This window comes from Limanda limanda, chromosome 10, assembly GCF_963576545.1.
Source record: "Limanda limanda chromosome 10, fLimLim1.1, whole genome shotgun sequence".
Taxonomy (NCBI): Eukaryota; Metazoa; Chordata; class Actinopteri; order Pleuronectiformes; family Pleuronectidae; genus Limanda; species Limanda limanda.
This window is the reverse complement of record NC_083645.1, coordinates 8,539,549-8,552,545: the sequence shown is the minus strand read 5'-3', so window position 1 is coordinate 8,552,545 and position 12,997 is coordinate 8,539,549. Positions and strand designations below refer to the sequence as shown.

The 12,997-nt window shown below is 40.4% G+C and overlaps 1 protein-coding gene across 1 annotated transcript in view; it reads right to left on the bottom strand.

The window, feature by feature from the left end:
* The window catches only part of si:ch211-26b3.4 (connector enhancer of kinase suppressor of ras 2), a 54,333-nt gene that overhangs the window by 38,389 nt on the left and 2,947 nt on the right, over positions 1 to 12,997 (bottom strand). Inside the window, exon 2 of the mRNA XM_061079891.1 lies at positions 2,183 to 2,346. Within this exon, the coding sequence (XP_060935874.1) occupies positions 2,183 to 2,346 (164 nt within the window). The remainder of the gene's footprint in view (positions 1 to 2,182; positions 2,347 to 12,997) is intronic.

Genomic DNA, 12,997 nt, shown 5'->3' with positions numbered 1-12,997 from the left:
AAATTTGGCCAACCTGGGTCTTTGTTTAAAACCAATCTGATTGTTTGACTGCTCATGTTTCTCCCCAAGATGTCAGTGTGTTCCCTGGTCTCAGTAATTAACATACAGTGTTATCAAATCTGATAGGAATTAAAGCTGAAACTCCGAAAAGTCCGACCGGAGTTGTAATAAACTGGTATTATCCCCTAAACCTTCTCACAGCGGTAGCTTTGGTGATTCATCTTGTCTACCTGGCACCACTAAGTGTGTGTGTGTGTGTGTGTGTGTGTGTGTGTGTGTCTGTCTTTCTGTCTGTCTGTGTGTGTGTCCTGTTCCAGGACATATGATGATTGTTGCTCTGGGACACCCATTCCCATGCTGGAACATTTGAATGAGAAGAGGTGCTGATTAGCGCACACACAAGCATGCATACAACTAGCCACACACACACACACACACACACACACACACACACACACACACACACACACACACACACATACACGGACACACATTCAAACCCCAACTAATCCAGCCATGTGTGCCTGGGAGATAAGGTGCATCCTGCATACTCTTCCTACAGACTACTCTCTATTCTCTCTCTCTCTCTCTCTCTCTCTCTCTCTCTCTCTCTCTCTCTCTCTCTCTCTCTCTCTCTCTCTCTCTCTCTCTCTCTCTCTCTCTCTCTCTCTCACTCTCTCTCTCTCTCTCCCTCTCTCTTTCTCTCTCAGTCCCGCTTGATCTCACCCGCTTTCTCTCTCTGGGAGAGTAGCACCTAATTCTCCCTAATTCCCTAATCCTGAGCAGGACCACTGAACATACAGTCAGCAGTGGCCGAGGCAGTGCACACAACGCGAGGCCCAAATCATAGAGGATGTTTCTCGCCATCTTTTAAGCCAATATCAATAACTGGTTGAGGAAAATAAACAATAACCAATAAATGAGCCTCAAAGAGAATTTCCTCAGAGGTTGTATGACACGATATATTCTTAGAAAGTTTAATAAAATTTGGTTAATGTCATTCTGACCGACACAGCATAAATTATAGCCTATTTTTAAATCACTAATCTGATAATTCATGTAACACACTTATGGCTTAACAGTTTTGTCACCAATACCACTAAATATTTTCTTTGAAATCGTACGTGATTTTCCACAGAAACCTTTTTCTATTTAACAAGAGAAGTCAGCCTGTTCTCAGATGTCAAATGTTGTGCAAAGACAAGCAGCAGCACTAACTTACTAAATACAAAATACATTTGGCAAGATCTAGATTTTTCAAATTAGCCACAACTAGCAGGAAACATGCAGGCAACCTTCAATGCACTCTTATGTTTTCTCTGTTTTATACTATTTACTTGTCAGGACATTAAATTTACATGGTTTATTCAAAATATGTATTTGTAATATTGAGTCGTATTTAATATCTGCAAACCAGTCCTCCTGTGGAGCACTTCATCTCTGAGAAAGGAGGGTTAAAAATAAGTGGATGGTGCAGCTAATTAGAATCCTTCATTTCAGAATGAAAGTACTTTTGGCGATTAAGCAAATCCATGTGTCAAAAAATATCAGAGTTTAAATAAATTTCCAAATCCACTTTTTGCATAAATTACACTAGAATTAATTGATGTCATGGACAATTTTCCAACAACCTCCTGTCCTGTAAAATTTTTGATATAGAATCATCTCCACTCAAATCACAAAAGCACTGAGGTTTAGTACTTGGTCACATTGGATGCAATACATGTTGGAGTATTCTGAGTTTACAATGATTTTTGGAAATATATTGAAAATGTATCAAAATTATTTTGTTTAATTATTCAAATTGAGTGCAAAAAGCACTAAACATTTTCTTTAACTTCCAATTGGAGAAAAGCTTTTTTTTAAAACTTACTCAGTAGCCTTTTTTCAGGTAGGCTATAGCGAGCTAAAATAGCACAAGCTAACTGTTTGCAGCTATAATTCCAGCTTAAACATTTTAGCAAGCAAGGTAATGCAAACTATGTTAGCAAGCTTATGCTAACTAAAACATTAGCCTTCAAAGCCATCAGTTGGCCCATATTCGCGACTTGTTGGAAAAACTCTTGGCTACATTTTGTCAGTTTTGGGCTTCCCTAGGTGTAGCTCATGGCCGTCGTACAGAACTTTGCCCACAACACAGATTGAGAGACATGATGTGAGTCAGTAGCAGAAGCTGACTAACCAGGGCACAGAGGAGGTCAACAGCTTCCAGGATGAGCTCCTGATGTCCTATTCTGGTGACGCCCAGCTCCTCCAGCTCCTGATGGGTGATGTGCAGCAGCTGCTCGCCCCCCATCTGCTCCCGCTCGAAACTCTTCACGTACTGCTGGAGACAGTCATCCAGACCTGAGCAGAAGACAGACGCAGATTAGCCCATGCTGATGTTTTTATATCTACTACCACTGTGTAGAGGAGGCCTGCTGGTCAGCCTTAGCCGAAAAGAACAAAATGTTGTTATCGTTAGTGATCTGTGAAAAGTTCAGCTGGCTTTTTACCCCCCAAGGAACAAAAAAGGAAAAAAACAATCAATTTTTTACACATAGAAATGATTTCCTTTTTTTGAGTGCCTAAAGCCAGAGAAACTTACACCTAGACAAAACAACTGTTGTCGCAGCTTTCTGATATCTGATAATGATTGTTCACCATGCCGTAACGACTTTTCCTGCAAGGGGATACAAGCAATGTAATTTTATTTCATGTTTTCAGAGTGAAGAAGCTGAATTTCATGCACATTCATGATTGATTAAGGGTGTGTCCAAAATATACCCAGAAAGATGTAAGCAATATTGATGTACGACTTTTCCACTGTTAAGCCGTGGCCGCCTGCCATGCAGAGAGCCAGTCAGCTGCACACAGACGTGGTGGGTCCGGGATACTATTGATCAGTAAGAGCCTCAGGCTTTGAACCGAACAAAGTCAGCAGAAATCACTCCTCCCCACAGACCTAATGAACAAGCCTGCTCGAAATTGAGCACACACACAGCAAAAAAGACGCATGAGAGGAGGCAAATCCATGCACACACACACACACAGAGCCACGAGAAAAACAAACAGCCCACTCTGTCCCTCTGTGAATGCACACATTTGAAACACTATCACACATACAAATACAATTACAACTGCTGTTGTTATTCAGGGTCTTGACACCTCTGTGGAGCCATGTTGTTAAAGACGAGTGGAGCTGTGAGGAAAACACTGATGCCCAAGGGAAGCTGACATAGAGCAGACAGTGTGGTAGCACCTTAACACAGTCGCCCCACACACACACACACACACACACACACACACACACACACACACACACACACAAACTTGCTACAATGGATGAGCATGAGGCATCTTGCCATGGGACAAAATATAAGGCTACTGTTGCGCTGAGTGACATAGACAGACAATCTGTTACACACTGCAAAACAAAGCAATTTGACATCCCACCCACCGGTAAGACGCTCCGCACTCCAGCAATACTAGCAAAAATCACCTAATAGAATACATTCCCAATGGACAAACCAACATATCCCATAGTCTGTGTATTACAAATGGAAGTGTAATATTATCACAGGCATGATATCAAGTTTGTACATGAAGTAACTGAAAAATAAAACAAGAAGGTGCATGTGGTGGTCTGTTTCATGTTTGTAAATTTAATCTGGTTGATGATATAAGAACACAGTTTCTTTAAAGGTGAACGACCAATAACCGAAAAATAGTTGATAATTGGCCATTTTAGACACAGCATTCATATTTTCAACATGCAGCATAGCTTTTCTAGTCTTTTCAGCATTTATATTTTATTAGAGTATATTAGAGTTCTTATTTTGAATCCCTCCAAGTCAATGTAAACTAAAAATAAAAAGATGTTGATACATCTAACACTTCAATATCGCTCTAAATCATAATACGTATATGCTGTTTCAAAAAATTAAAACTGCTTCTGTATTATTTTGTATGAACAGTACATATTAAAATGAAAACGTAAAATTTGAGACTCTTTTACTTTATTTGAGTATTTAATTTTCATGCAACTTCACTCCACAACAATCAAGAGGGTAATGCAATAAATAATAAATTATTGTTCTGTATTATTATGTATGAACAGTACATATTGAAATGAAAACGTAAAGTTTGAGACTCTTTTACTTTATTTGAGTATTTCATTTTAGTGCCACTTCACTCCACAACAATCAAGAGGGTAATGCAATAAATAATAAATTATTGTTTGGTATTAAACTGTAGGTAAAGACAGCAGGAGCTGAGCTGAAGAGGATGGAGTTTTTTTTTTAATAACTTCAAATAAGAACCCCAAAAAATGGTAACCAGCTTCTCACTGACAGCCACATAAATGTTAATTAGATGTGCATCATATTTGGAAGTCTAAATCAACACTAGGAAGACAGATATATGTGACCTGAGAGCAAATGCATAGAAAAACAAACACGAGATGTGGAAGGGTGAAGAGTTTAAGCTATTTTTATGAATGTAAAGTGATCACAGTGGGGGAGTGGTCCCGTGTATCACCACGAGTGTTGATAGAGATGTGCAAAAGCGCCTTTTTTTTTAAGCCAGCTAGCATCCTTAGGACCGGTGAACATGGAGGCAGAGCAGAAATAACTATCGCCTCAGAATACGAGACCCCCTGACCCTGAGTATGAGCTAAACATGAGAGAAAGAAAATGCAGACACTACTTCTCTAGGTAGAAGTGTTCATGTCCATCCTGCCATATCGAAGCAATACCTCCTTCTCATTTCTTCTGCCACTCCCTCACTCTCACATGTGTCACCAGTTCACACCACTGGAGCCTCTGAGGCCTGTTGACTCTCTTTAGCTTTAGCCATATATTAATATGGCTGGAAAATAATGACTATTTGAAGTCATTATGCAAATGCAATAATTGATTCATATTTGAAAAGCTGCAGATGAAAAAAAAATGCATTACTTTCTCACAATTAGTTTTCTAGCCATCACTTCAGTCGTCTTCCAGGTGTTCACTCACTCTTTTCTTTCCTTTCTCCACATACAGTAGTGTATAAAGTATATAAATTATAAAGAAAGGTGATGAATAAAGAATCAAAGCGGTCCAGGCTGACTACCCATGCTTCCACAGGAAAAGCCTGCTGCTATAACTACGTCTGCTTCTGTATTACACACACACATATACTGTAGATGAATGGGGCTGCAGCATCAACTGCAGTGAGTGCATTTGTTGGGCATGCTCTTTAAGATATGTTTTGTTGGGATTTGTTGTTTCAAATATATGTGGACACTCACATCAACACGTACTTGCACAAGCAAACATATAGGATTGACTCACATGTAAATACAGGCATACTTTCACACATATACATACGCAGTGTGACACACAGCTGTGAGCCAATCGCATGAGTCAGAACGCCTCCCCTAGAGGACAAACAGCTGATCTGGGTTCATCTGCTGAGTTCATATGCCAGCTGGAAATAGCACATGGTGCTCACAAACACACACACAAACTCAACAACGCACCAGGGTCGCGTTCGTCACGGCTCGCCACATAGTTCATGATTTTAAAATCACTTCGATGTTATTAGTCAAGATTTGCAGGAGTTGTGACACACAACAACAAATGCTTTGTCCCTCCCGCACGGAAACCTTGTCCCTTCTGAATGTTTTGTAGCAGCAGCAAAAATGAAAACTGACCTCAGACTTAAGTAGGCCATGCAGTATTATACGAGGCAAACAAATCCTAGCCTGTGTGCATCGGAAATAAACTAAAAGTAATTTAGTAGAAGTGTCTCTCTTAGTAATCAGCTCTGCTATAGTTTCCCCTGAGAGCTATAGCTACTGACTTGGGAATAATATATTTTATCAAAGCTTAAACATAGATTGAAATTGTGCTCACACCAGCTTCCACTACAGTGGCCTCTGCTCACATGGTGCTGGCAGCCCAGTCTGGAGTGTTTCCTGTAAATATTGTTTTTCCTGCAATATTTCATGAGCTTAATATTGTTATTTGCTGAACCAGGTCCTTGCCTGCATTTCCCCCATGTTTTTACACTAACACACAACACACACACATTTTGGAACACAAATGTTTCAAGTGTTGTTTTTTTTTTACTGTCAAAGTCTCTTTCTAGGTAGTAGTCCTATGTCTACCAAATTTGGTGGATATTTTTTCTTTTTCGTTTAGTGGGCATTCAGCAACAAATATTTGTAGAAAATAGGTAATCTGTCTGGCAAGGCTCCTACAAATATCAATGTTTTAGTAGCAAATTAAAAATATTGAGAAACTTTTGTTCCATAGATTTATTAAAATCTAAAACAAGCAACATTCCAAATGAGCACCTCGACTATGTTTTTTTTATATCTATTGAGACAACTACCATTCCATGGATTCTTTATTTCCATTCAGAAAAATGTTAAACCGAAGCCTTACCATAAAGGCGCTTAATTATAATTTTTTTCTTTCTCCTTAGTCACATGTTAGAAAATAAATATTTGAGTGAGTCAGTGAGTGGGTGAAATTGATTCATCTCAATAAGAGACACTGAAGGATCCCTTGATTCCAGCCATCAGCGTGCTGAGGCCTGAGCGAGCATCTCGTGTTGACAGCTCCATCCACATTTCATGCAACTCGCTCCGATCTTTTCCTCATTCCTGGGCAAAATAAACCCCTCCCTGCAGAAACACGCGGGTTGCCAAGCAACCAGAGCAAAAGAGGCCTCCGAGCAGAAGAGAGGGATCCGCAGTTGCTGCCCCTCAGGACCCTGCACTGATGCTGGGCTAAGGAGTACACACACACACAAACTCACACTCACACACACACACACACATATACTGTAGCATATAGATGCTTTCCGCACACTGGCTCAAAGCTCGTTGAAGCCCACAGTAAAAGAAACACTGCATTTACAGCTCAAATTGAACATAGCAGTGACTGTGCTGCGTGGCCATTAACATCAACTGAAATCAAACTGTCGTGTGTTTTCCTCTGAGAGCCTGTTTGGGTCAGAGTGGAGGCCGGGCTAAAAGCTAAGGTAGGCAGCAGCAGCTCACATCCCATCACCTTGCCGCCATATCTGTGAGCTTCCAGCAGGAGTAAGTGCCTCAGTGAGTGCGAAGAAAAGACACAACACCCACTAAAAATATTCCTAGTGTGAAATATTCATCACATCATGCAGAATATTCTTATGACCGTGGCATTTTAGCTCCCCGGTATGTGAGCTTTCAAGTGCAACACGGCCTCCTCTCTGAAATCCAGCGAGTAGGAAGGTGTCAAGAGGCAATCTGAACAAACAGGACGAAGGGAAACAGGGTCAACAAGGAAGCTGCAAGGAGTTCAGAGGAGCAGAATATGACTCGGAGGATCTAACCTACCTAAAGGAATTTGAAGTGATTGCAATCAGGCTGGAAGTATGATAATGACAATTAGCTTTGCTCGCACTTCCTAACTTTCCTCATGCAAGAAAATGGGTTAAAGTGTTCACTGTAAAATGTGTCACTTATTGCGATCTGCTGTAGACCCTTCATGTCTTATAACGTATTTTTATCAAATGGCTTTTACGTGATGTTCCTTCAAATGTTTTATTTTGTCATAACTTTAAATTGAATTACTTTATTTTATCTTAAGTTTCAGATTTTGTATTATATCTTTTGCTACCTTTGATTTTTTAAATGACATTGTGCTAATTTGCTTCTTGTCTTTGATATTTTGTTTTTCTTGTTTTTAGTTGTCCTCTTTGAAGAACTTTGTAACGGCTTTGTTGAAAGATCCTATGTAAATTGTTATTATTATTATAATAATTGTTGTTGTTGTTGCACCTCTTCCACCTTCTTTGTATTGGTTTTCGTTCGTAAATATACTGTTTTGGTTCAGTCTCACAGATCTCAGCTGTGTTGTTTTCATGCACATGTAGGGCAACTGCTTTCACAAAGTAAAATATCTAATAAACCCACTGTTGCTGCCTGCCCAGCACCAAACAACACTGACAAATTTAGCAACTAGCTTGTGAAAGTGGTGACGTATTTAGCATGTAGCATTCAGCAGCTTAAAGGGCCCATATTTTACACCTTTCTCGGATATGATTTGAGGTATTAGTACCCCTAAGATGATATATCAGTAGTTTAAAGTCTAAAAAAACTGCTGCAGTGTGTATTTTCATGTCCTCTCTTCTGCCTCTCCCTGGAGCTGCAGACAGAGCAGCCTGTTTTCGCCTGCCTACTTTGAGTGACACACGACCAGGGCTATCACTGGTCTCATTCTGGCGCATTTGACAATCTCTGGCTGTAAACACAGCTGAAAGTCACGCTATGTTTGGATACATCTATAGAAGACCAGCCACATATTTACAGTCGGTTACAAGAGGATGTTTCTGAACGGTTAGTTACACCGTCCTCATATTTCTTTTAAGTTTTAGCAGAACAGTCGGCCAATGTAGGAGTATTGTCCCGAGTTACAGTACGGAGTTTCAATACGGGGTAACGTAGTGAGAACAGCGACAAGGCACGTCAGAAGAAATAAAGTGTAATCGCTGGTCTCGAACAGTAAAGTTCTCAGGAGGAATGTGCACGGACACATTCTATTCCTTGCATCCCTCCACGCTGCAGTGTTTCTTCAGATTTGTCTGTTGTTGTTAGCCTGTGGTAACTAACAAGCTGCTAGCAGGGCAACAAGTCTACTTGGTGTCGCGTTGGGGGTGTGGAGGGGTGGTGGTGGGGAGCAGGGGTGGTGGGTTCGGAGGCTGGACTAGTACCGGCTGGGTGGGGCTGAGAAACGAGTGCGATCTTGTTTGACTCATACGGGGGAGGAAGTACCAAGCGAGACGATTCCATAACATATCTCTTAGAATGGACTGAGTGAACAAGTCAGCGGAGTGACTGTTTTCATATTTTGAGGTTCCCTACTAACCCCCTTTCAAGTCATAACGGATAGTAAAAGCGTGTATTGTGTATTTTACACAATATAGGCCCTTTAAGGTACTTCTGCCCTGAGAAGTTGGTGAAATGCAAAACCAAGCAAAAGCAAGTGCATAATTTGAGCTAAATAACACATTTGAAGTGATAATACATCAGGGTCGTGTTTAGAGATTGCTTATCTTCCTGCAAGTGGCCAGTAAAAGGTATTGACACAGGATTAATTTTTAAATAATAAATGATTAAACAGTTCCATTTGCAGTGAGCGGTTTAAGTGGTCAGTTTATAGTCCATGGTAAATATTTGTACCTGCCCTTGGTTGACCCTCCTTTATGAATTGCCTGTGGTTGCTTGGACTATTGTTTGCCCCCGATGTTTGAGTGATTATTCCTGTTGAAAAAACATCCGCCAATGAGGTTGAATTTTCGTCCGTGTTTGTTTACATTATGTTTTATGTTGTGTCATTTTGCAGTATTACACAAAAACTACTGGACAGATTTCCATGAAACTTGATGGAAGGATGGGGTAAAGGTCAGGGAAGGATCTGTATACAGAGGGTGGATACATTAAAAAAGAATTTCACTTTCATTAATGTTTCCAGACAGGTTTTTATCAAAGATTTGCTTGGTTTCTGTGAGAATAATTTATGCATGTTTATACAAAATGTGGCTATGTTTAGGTAACTATTATATATTAAATATATTAAATAAAAATGGGGATCTGGCTGATTTAAATATGCTTTCATAAGAGGACTTTATTCTCCGAGGACCATTTGTTGTGGTTAATACAAATCTTATTATTTAGTCATGAGCTTCGTAATAATTAGCTATCTGTGCTACAAGAAATATTTTATCCTCTGTCAGAATGATATCACTGTCTTAAAGATCAAATCAAATGACTCAGTACCCATGATGCCATGAGGATAATTCAAGCAAGTGATTTTTATGATTCTGGAAAAACAATTTGCAGCCATTGGACTGAGCTTAAACAGAACGTAACCCTGCTCTGCAGCAAAGTGATGACAACTAAGCTGAAATAAACGTCAACTCCAGACAGTAATCCTGGATACTACAACAGCAGAAAAGCTTTAATTCACAATCTTGTTCTGGAATATAAATTCATCCTTAAAGTCAGTGTTTCTCGTCATTGTGCGCTCTCGTGTAAAACTGAATTTTCATTCAAAAATCTGTGCCTCTGTCTGCGTATGATGCAACCTCATGTGAGCTCCTGAAACCTAGACTCATAAACTTTTGCTCGAAGGTAAATATGTGTGCAAGTAAGACTGCAGCCCTCTGAACAACAGGTGCAAAATCAATCCAGTAAAGCACATGCGAACATCTTCACCAACACACAAACAAACACACAGACACACACACACACACACAGACACACACACACACACACACACACACACACACACACACACACACACACACACACACACACACAGGCTCCTCTGTCCGAGCAGCTGGATAGAGCGACTCCTTTGATATGATGCCCACTGCATCTCCCATTCTCTGCACCGTTCTGCCGTTGCCTCTGTGCTCTCCTCCGTCTTTCTCCATCATACCCACCCTTCCCCTTGCACACTCCCTTGCTTCCTCCCCCATCTTAGGCTCCTCAGCCTTTCTTTCATTTCGCTCTGCACCTCCCCATTTCTGAATCCATGTTCAACTGAGGGGGAAGCTCTTACGTGCCTGTGTGTGTGTGTGTGTTCTAATGTTGCGCGCATGTGCACCTGCTGCGTGTTGTGTGGCCTATAGGATGTGAATTGGGAGTCTGAGTGTGTCGCTGCTTCCCGTCTTATGACATGTGCTCTGACTCCGACACGATCAGATCTGGTTTCCATGACTACTGATGCCCCACTTAAAGCTGCTGCTCCAGAGTTTGTCAGTCCATGTGTGTTAGTGTGCATTTACTGTAGATACATACTCCTGTATTTCAGTGGACATGTGCCTCCCTCAGTGCAGTTCATGTATCTGTGTGAATCCATACGCAGAGCATGCACCTCTGCATTTTTCTTGTGTATGAAAATGGAGGACTGGAGGAGTTTCTCTGTGTCTTTGTGCGTGCGCTGAGTACGTGCGTGTTTCTCCATAATAAGGCATGCTCTTTAATCTTTAATGCAGCTGAAACTACAACAAGCACACAGCCAGAGCCAGGGGAAGCATGTTTTCTAGCACAGACTTTCTCACCATGTCAGCAGGAGCAAAACACACTATATGGAACGGTAGTGAACATGGTTCTCGACTCGTAAGGGGATAAGATCAAGGGGACTCTTTAAATGAGGAATAAAACATTTCCTGCTTAAACGTTAAATCCCATTGTAGTGCCAGTGCTTCACATTATATGACAACAATGTAAGTTGAATTTCATCTCATGATCTCATGGTCATTCACAGTCCCTACACTGACAGAAATGCCACATTTCGCCATCTTTTGTAGATTTCCGTTCCCCAATGCATTGACACACAAATAGGAAAAGTGTCGGAAACGTGAACTGTCTTATTCACTTCCCTGTCAATGTATGCATCGGCAGGCTGCCGATTTCATGCGCCTGAAAGCACAGGGTGATCTTATGAGGCATTCACAGCACGGAGCTTGGAGGAGAAGTCCATTTTTTGTCGTCTCTCAGCGTTGAAGCACAGATCCATATACGTCATTCTTTACACATCAATTGCGTCTGCACACGCCCCGACAGATACATATCGTCGCATGCACACACACATACACACACATGCACGGAGGAAACTCCTCTTGTGTGGGTGTTCAAATCAAAACAAATGAGTCATCTTTCTGTGAGCCTCACCAGTGTTCTGCTGCTGGAGCAGTTATTCTACAGCAGTGAGAAATACTGTATAGTCTGCTTGGCCTGGTAGCGAGCTGTGTCAGGTTTTCTCGATAAGACTGCAGAGTTTCCCATCCCTCTGTCCCACATTCTTTCATATGACAGGACTGGGCTGGCCACCAGGACGGATAAAGCTTGTGCAGCCTACACTAAAATCTGACCTTACCTCTTTTGTGGTTCTCGGTAAGGATGGGCTCCTAAAGAGTGCAGATCTAAATTTATCTCAATGATGAACGTTCAAAAAAATCTTTAATAAGTACAAGCAGACGATCCCAATTGGTCAACCTAAATGAAAAGCTACCACAGGTTAACCAAAATCAGTCTAAGTGTTCTTGCAAACAACTTTAACCCGTATCCTTTCCAATTTATGTTACTTTTAACTGAGATTACTTCACTCAAGTACAATTGAGAGGGAAACCTAATATTATCTACTTTAATATTAGTAATCCTGCACACATAAGATATAATCATCTCGTAAAACGTCATACATTTGTACAGATTAATGTGGGTATAGACCAGCTATGAAGCGACTTAATTACCCGTTAATTCATCAGAAATTATAAACCAATGAACACAAATAATAACAGATAAAATCTGAAAGGATCCATTCTACATGATGGAAACTTTGAATGTTGACAGGCCTACTGAAGTACATTTTGCTGATGTCATTTAAGAATAATTGTATTTTTATTTCTCTCATAATTGATTCTTTTTACAGAATAGTGAAGATACTTTAGCTTCAGTAAATAATCTGGTTGTAACGCAGACCAAAATGGACAAACCAAGTGGAAATATAGTTTTGTGCATATTTGCAAATCAAAAGAAAATCCCCCTGAATTCCAATTCAATTAAAGAGAATACATTCCTAAAATCTATGAAGGCCTGTGGATGCATATTGATAGATTACAAAAATCTGTTGCGTGATACCTATATGTTGGTGTTGTTGCAAATTTCTTAAAAGTAATTTGTGTAATGAAGATTATTGCTAATTAAAATTTGACCAGCATCATTTTAAATTATAGGGAGGATTCTTGTCAACTCATTTAATCTCAATACATATTTTTTGCTCTAAAGTTAGGCAGTTGTGAGAATATTGAAATTTCTGGAAATGATATCTATATTTTGTACGTTTTGAAACTGGTAGAGACACATGAGGGATGCCCCCGTGGCTTGGAGGTCAGGGCGCCAACGACTGACTGTGGAGTCCTCAGTATGTGTCTGACTGGGGACCTTTGTTATATTTCTATCTTCCCTGTTTCCTGT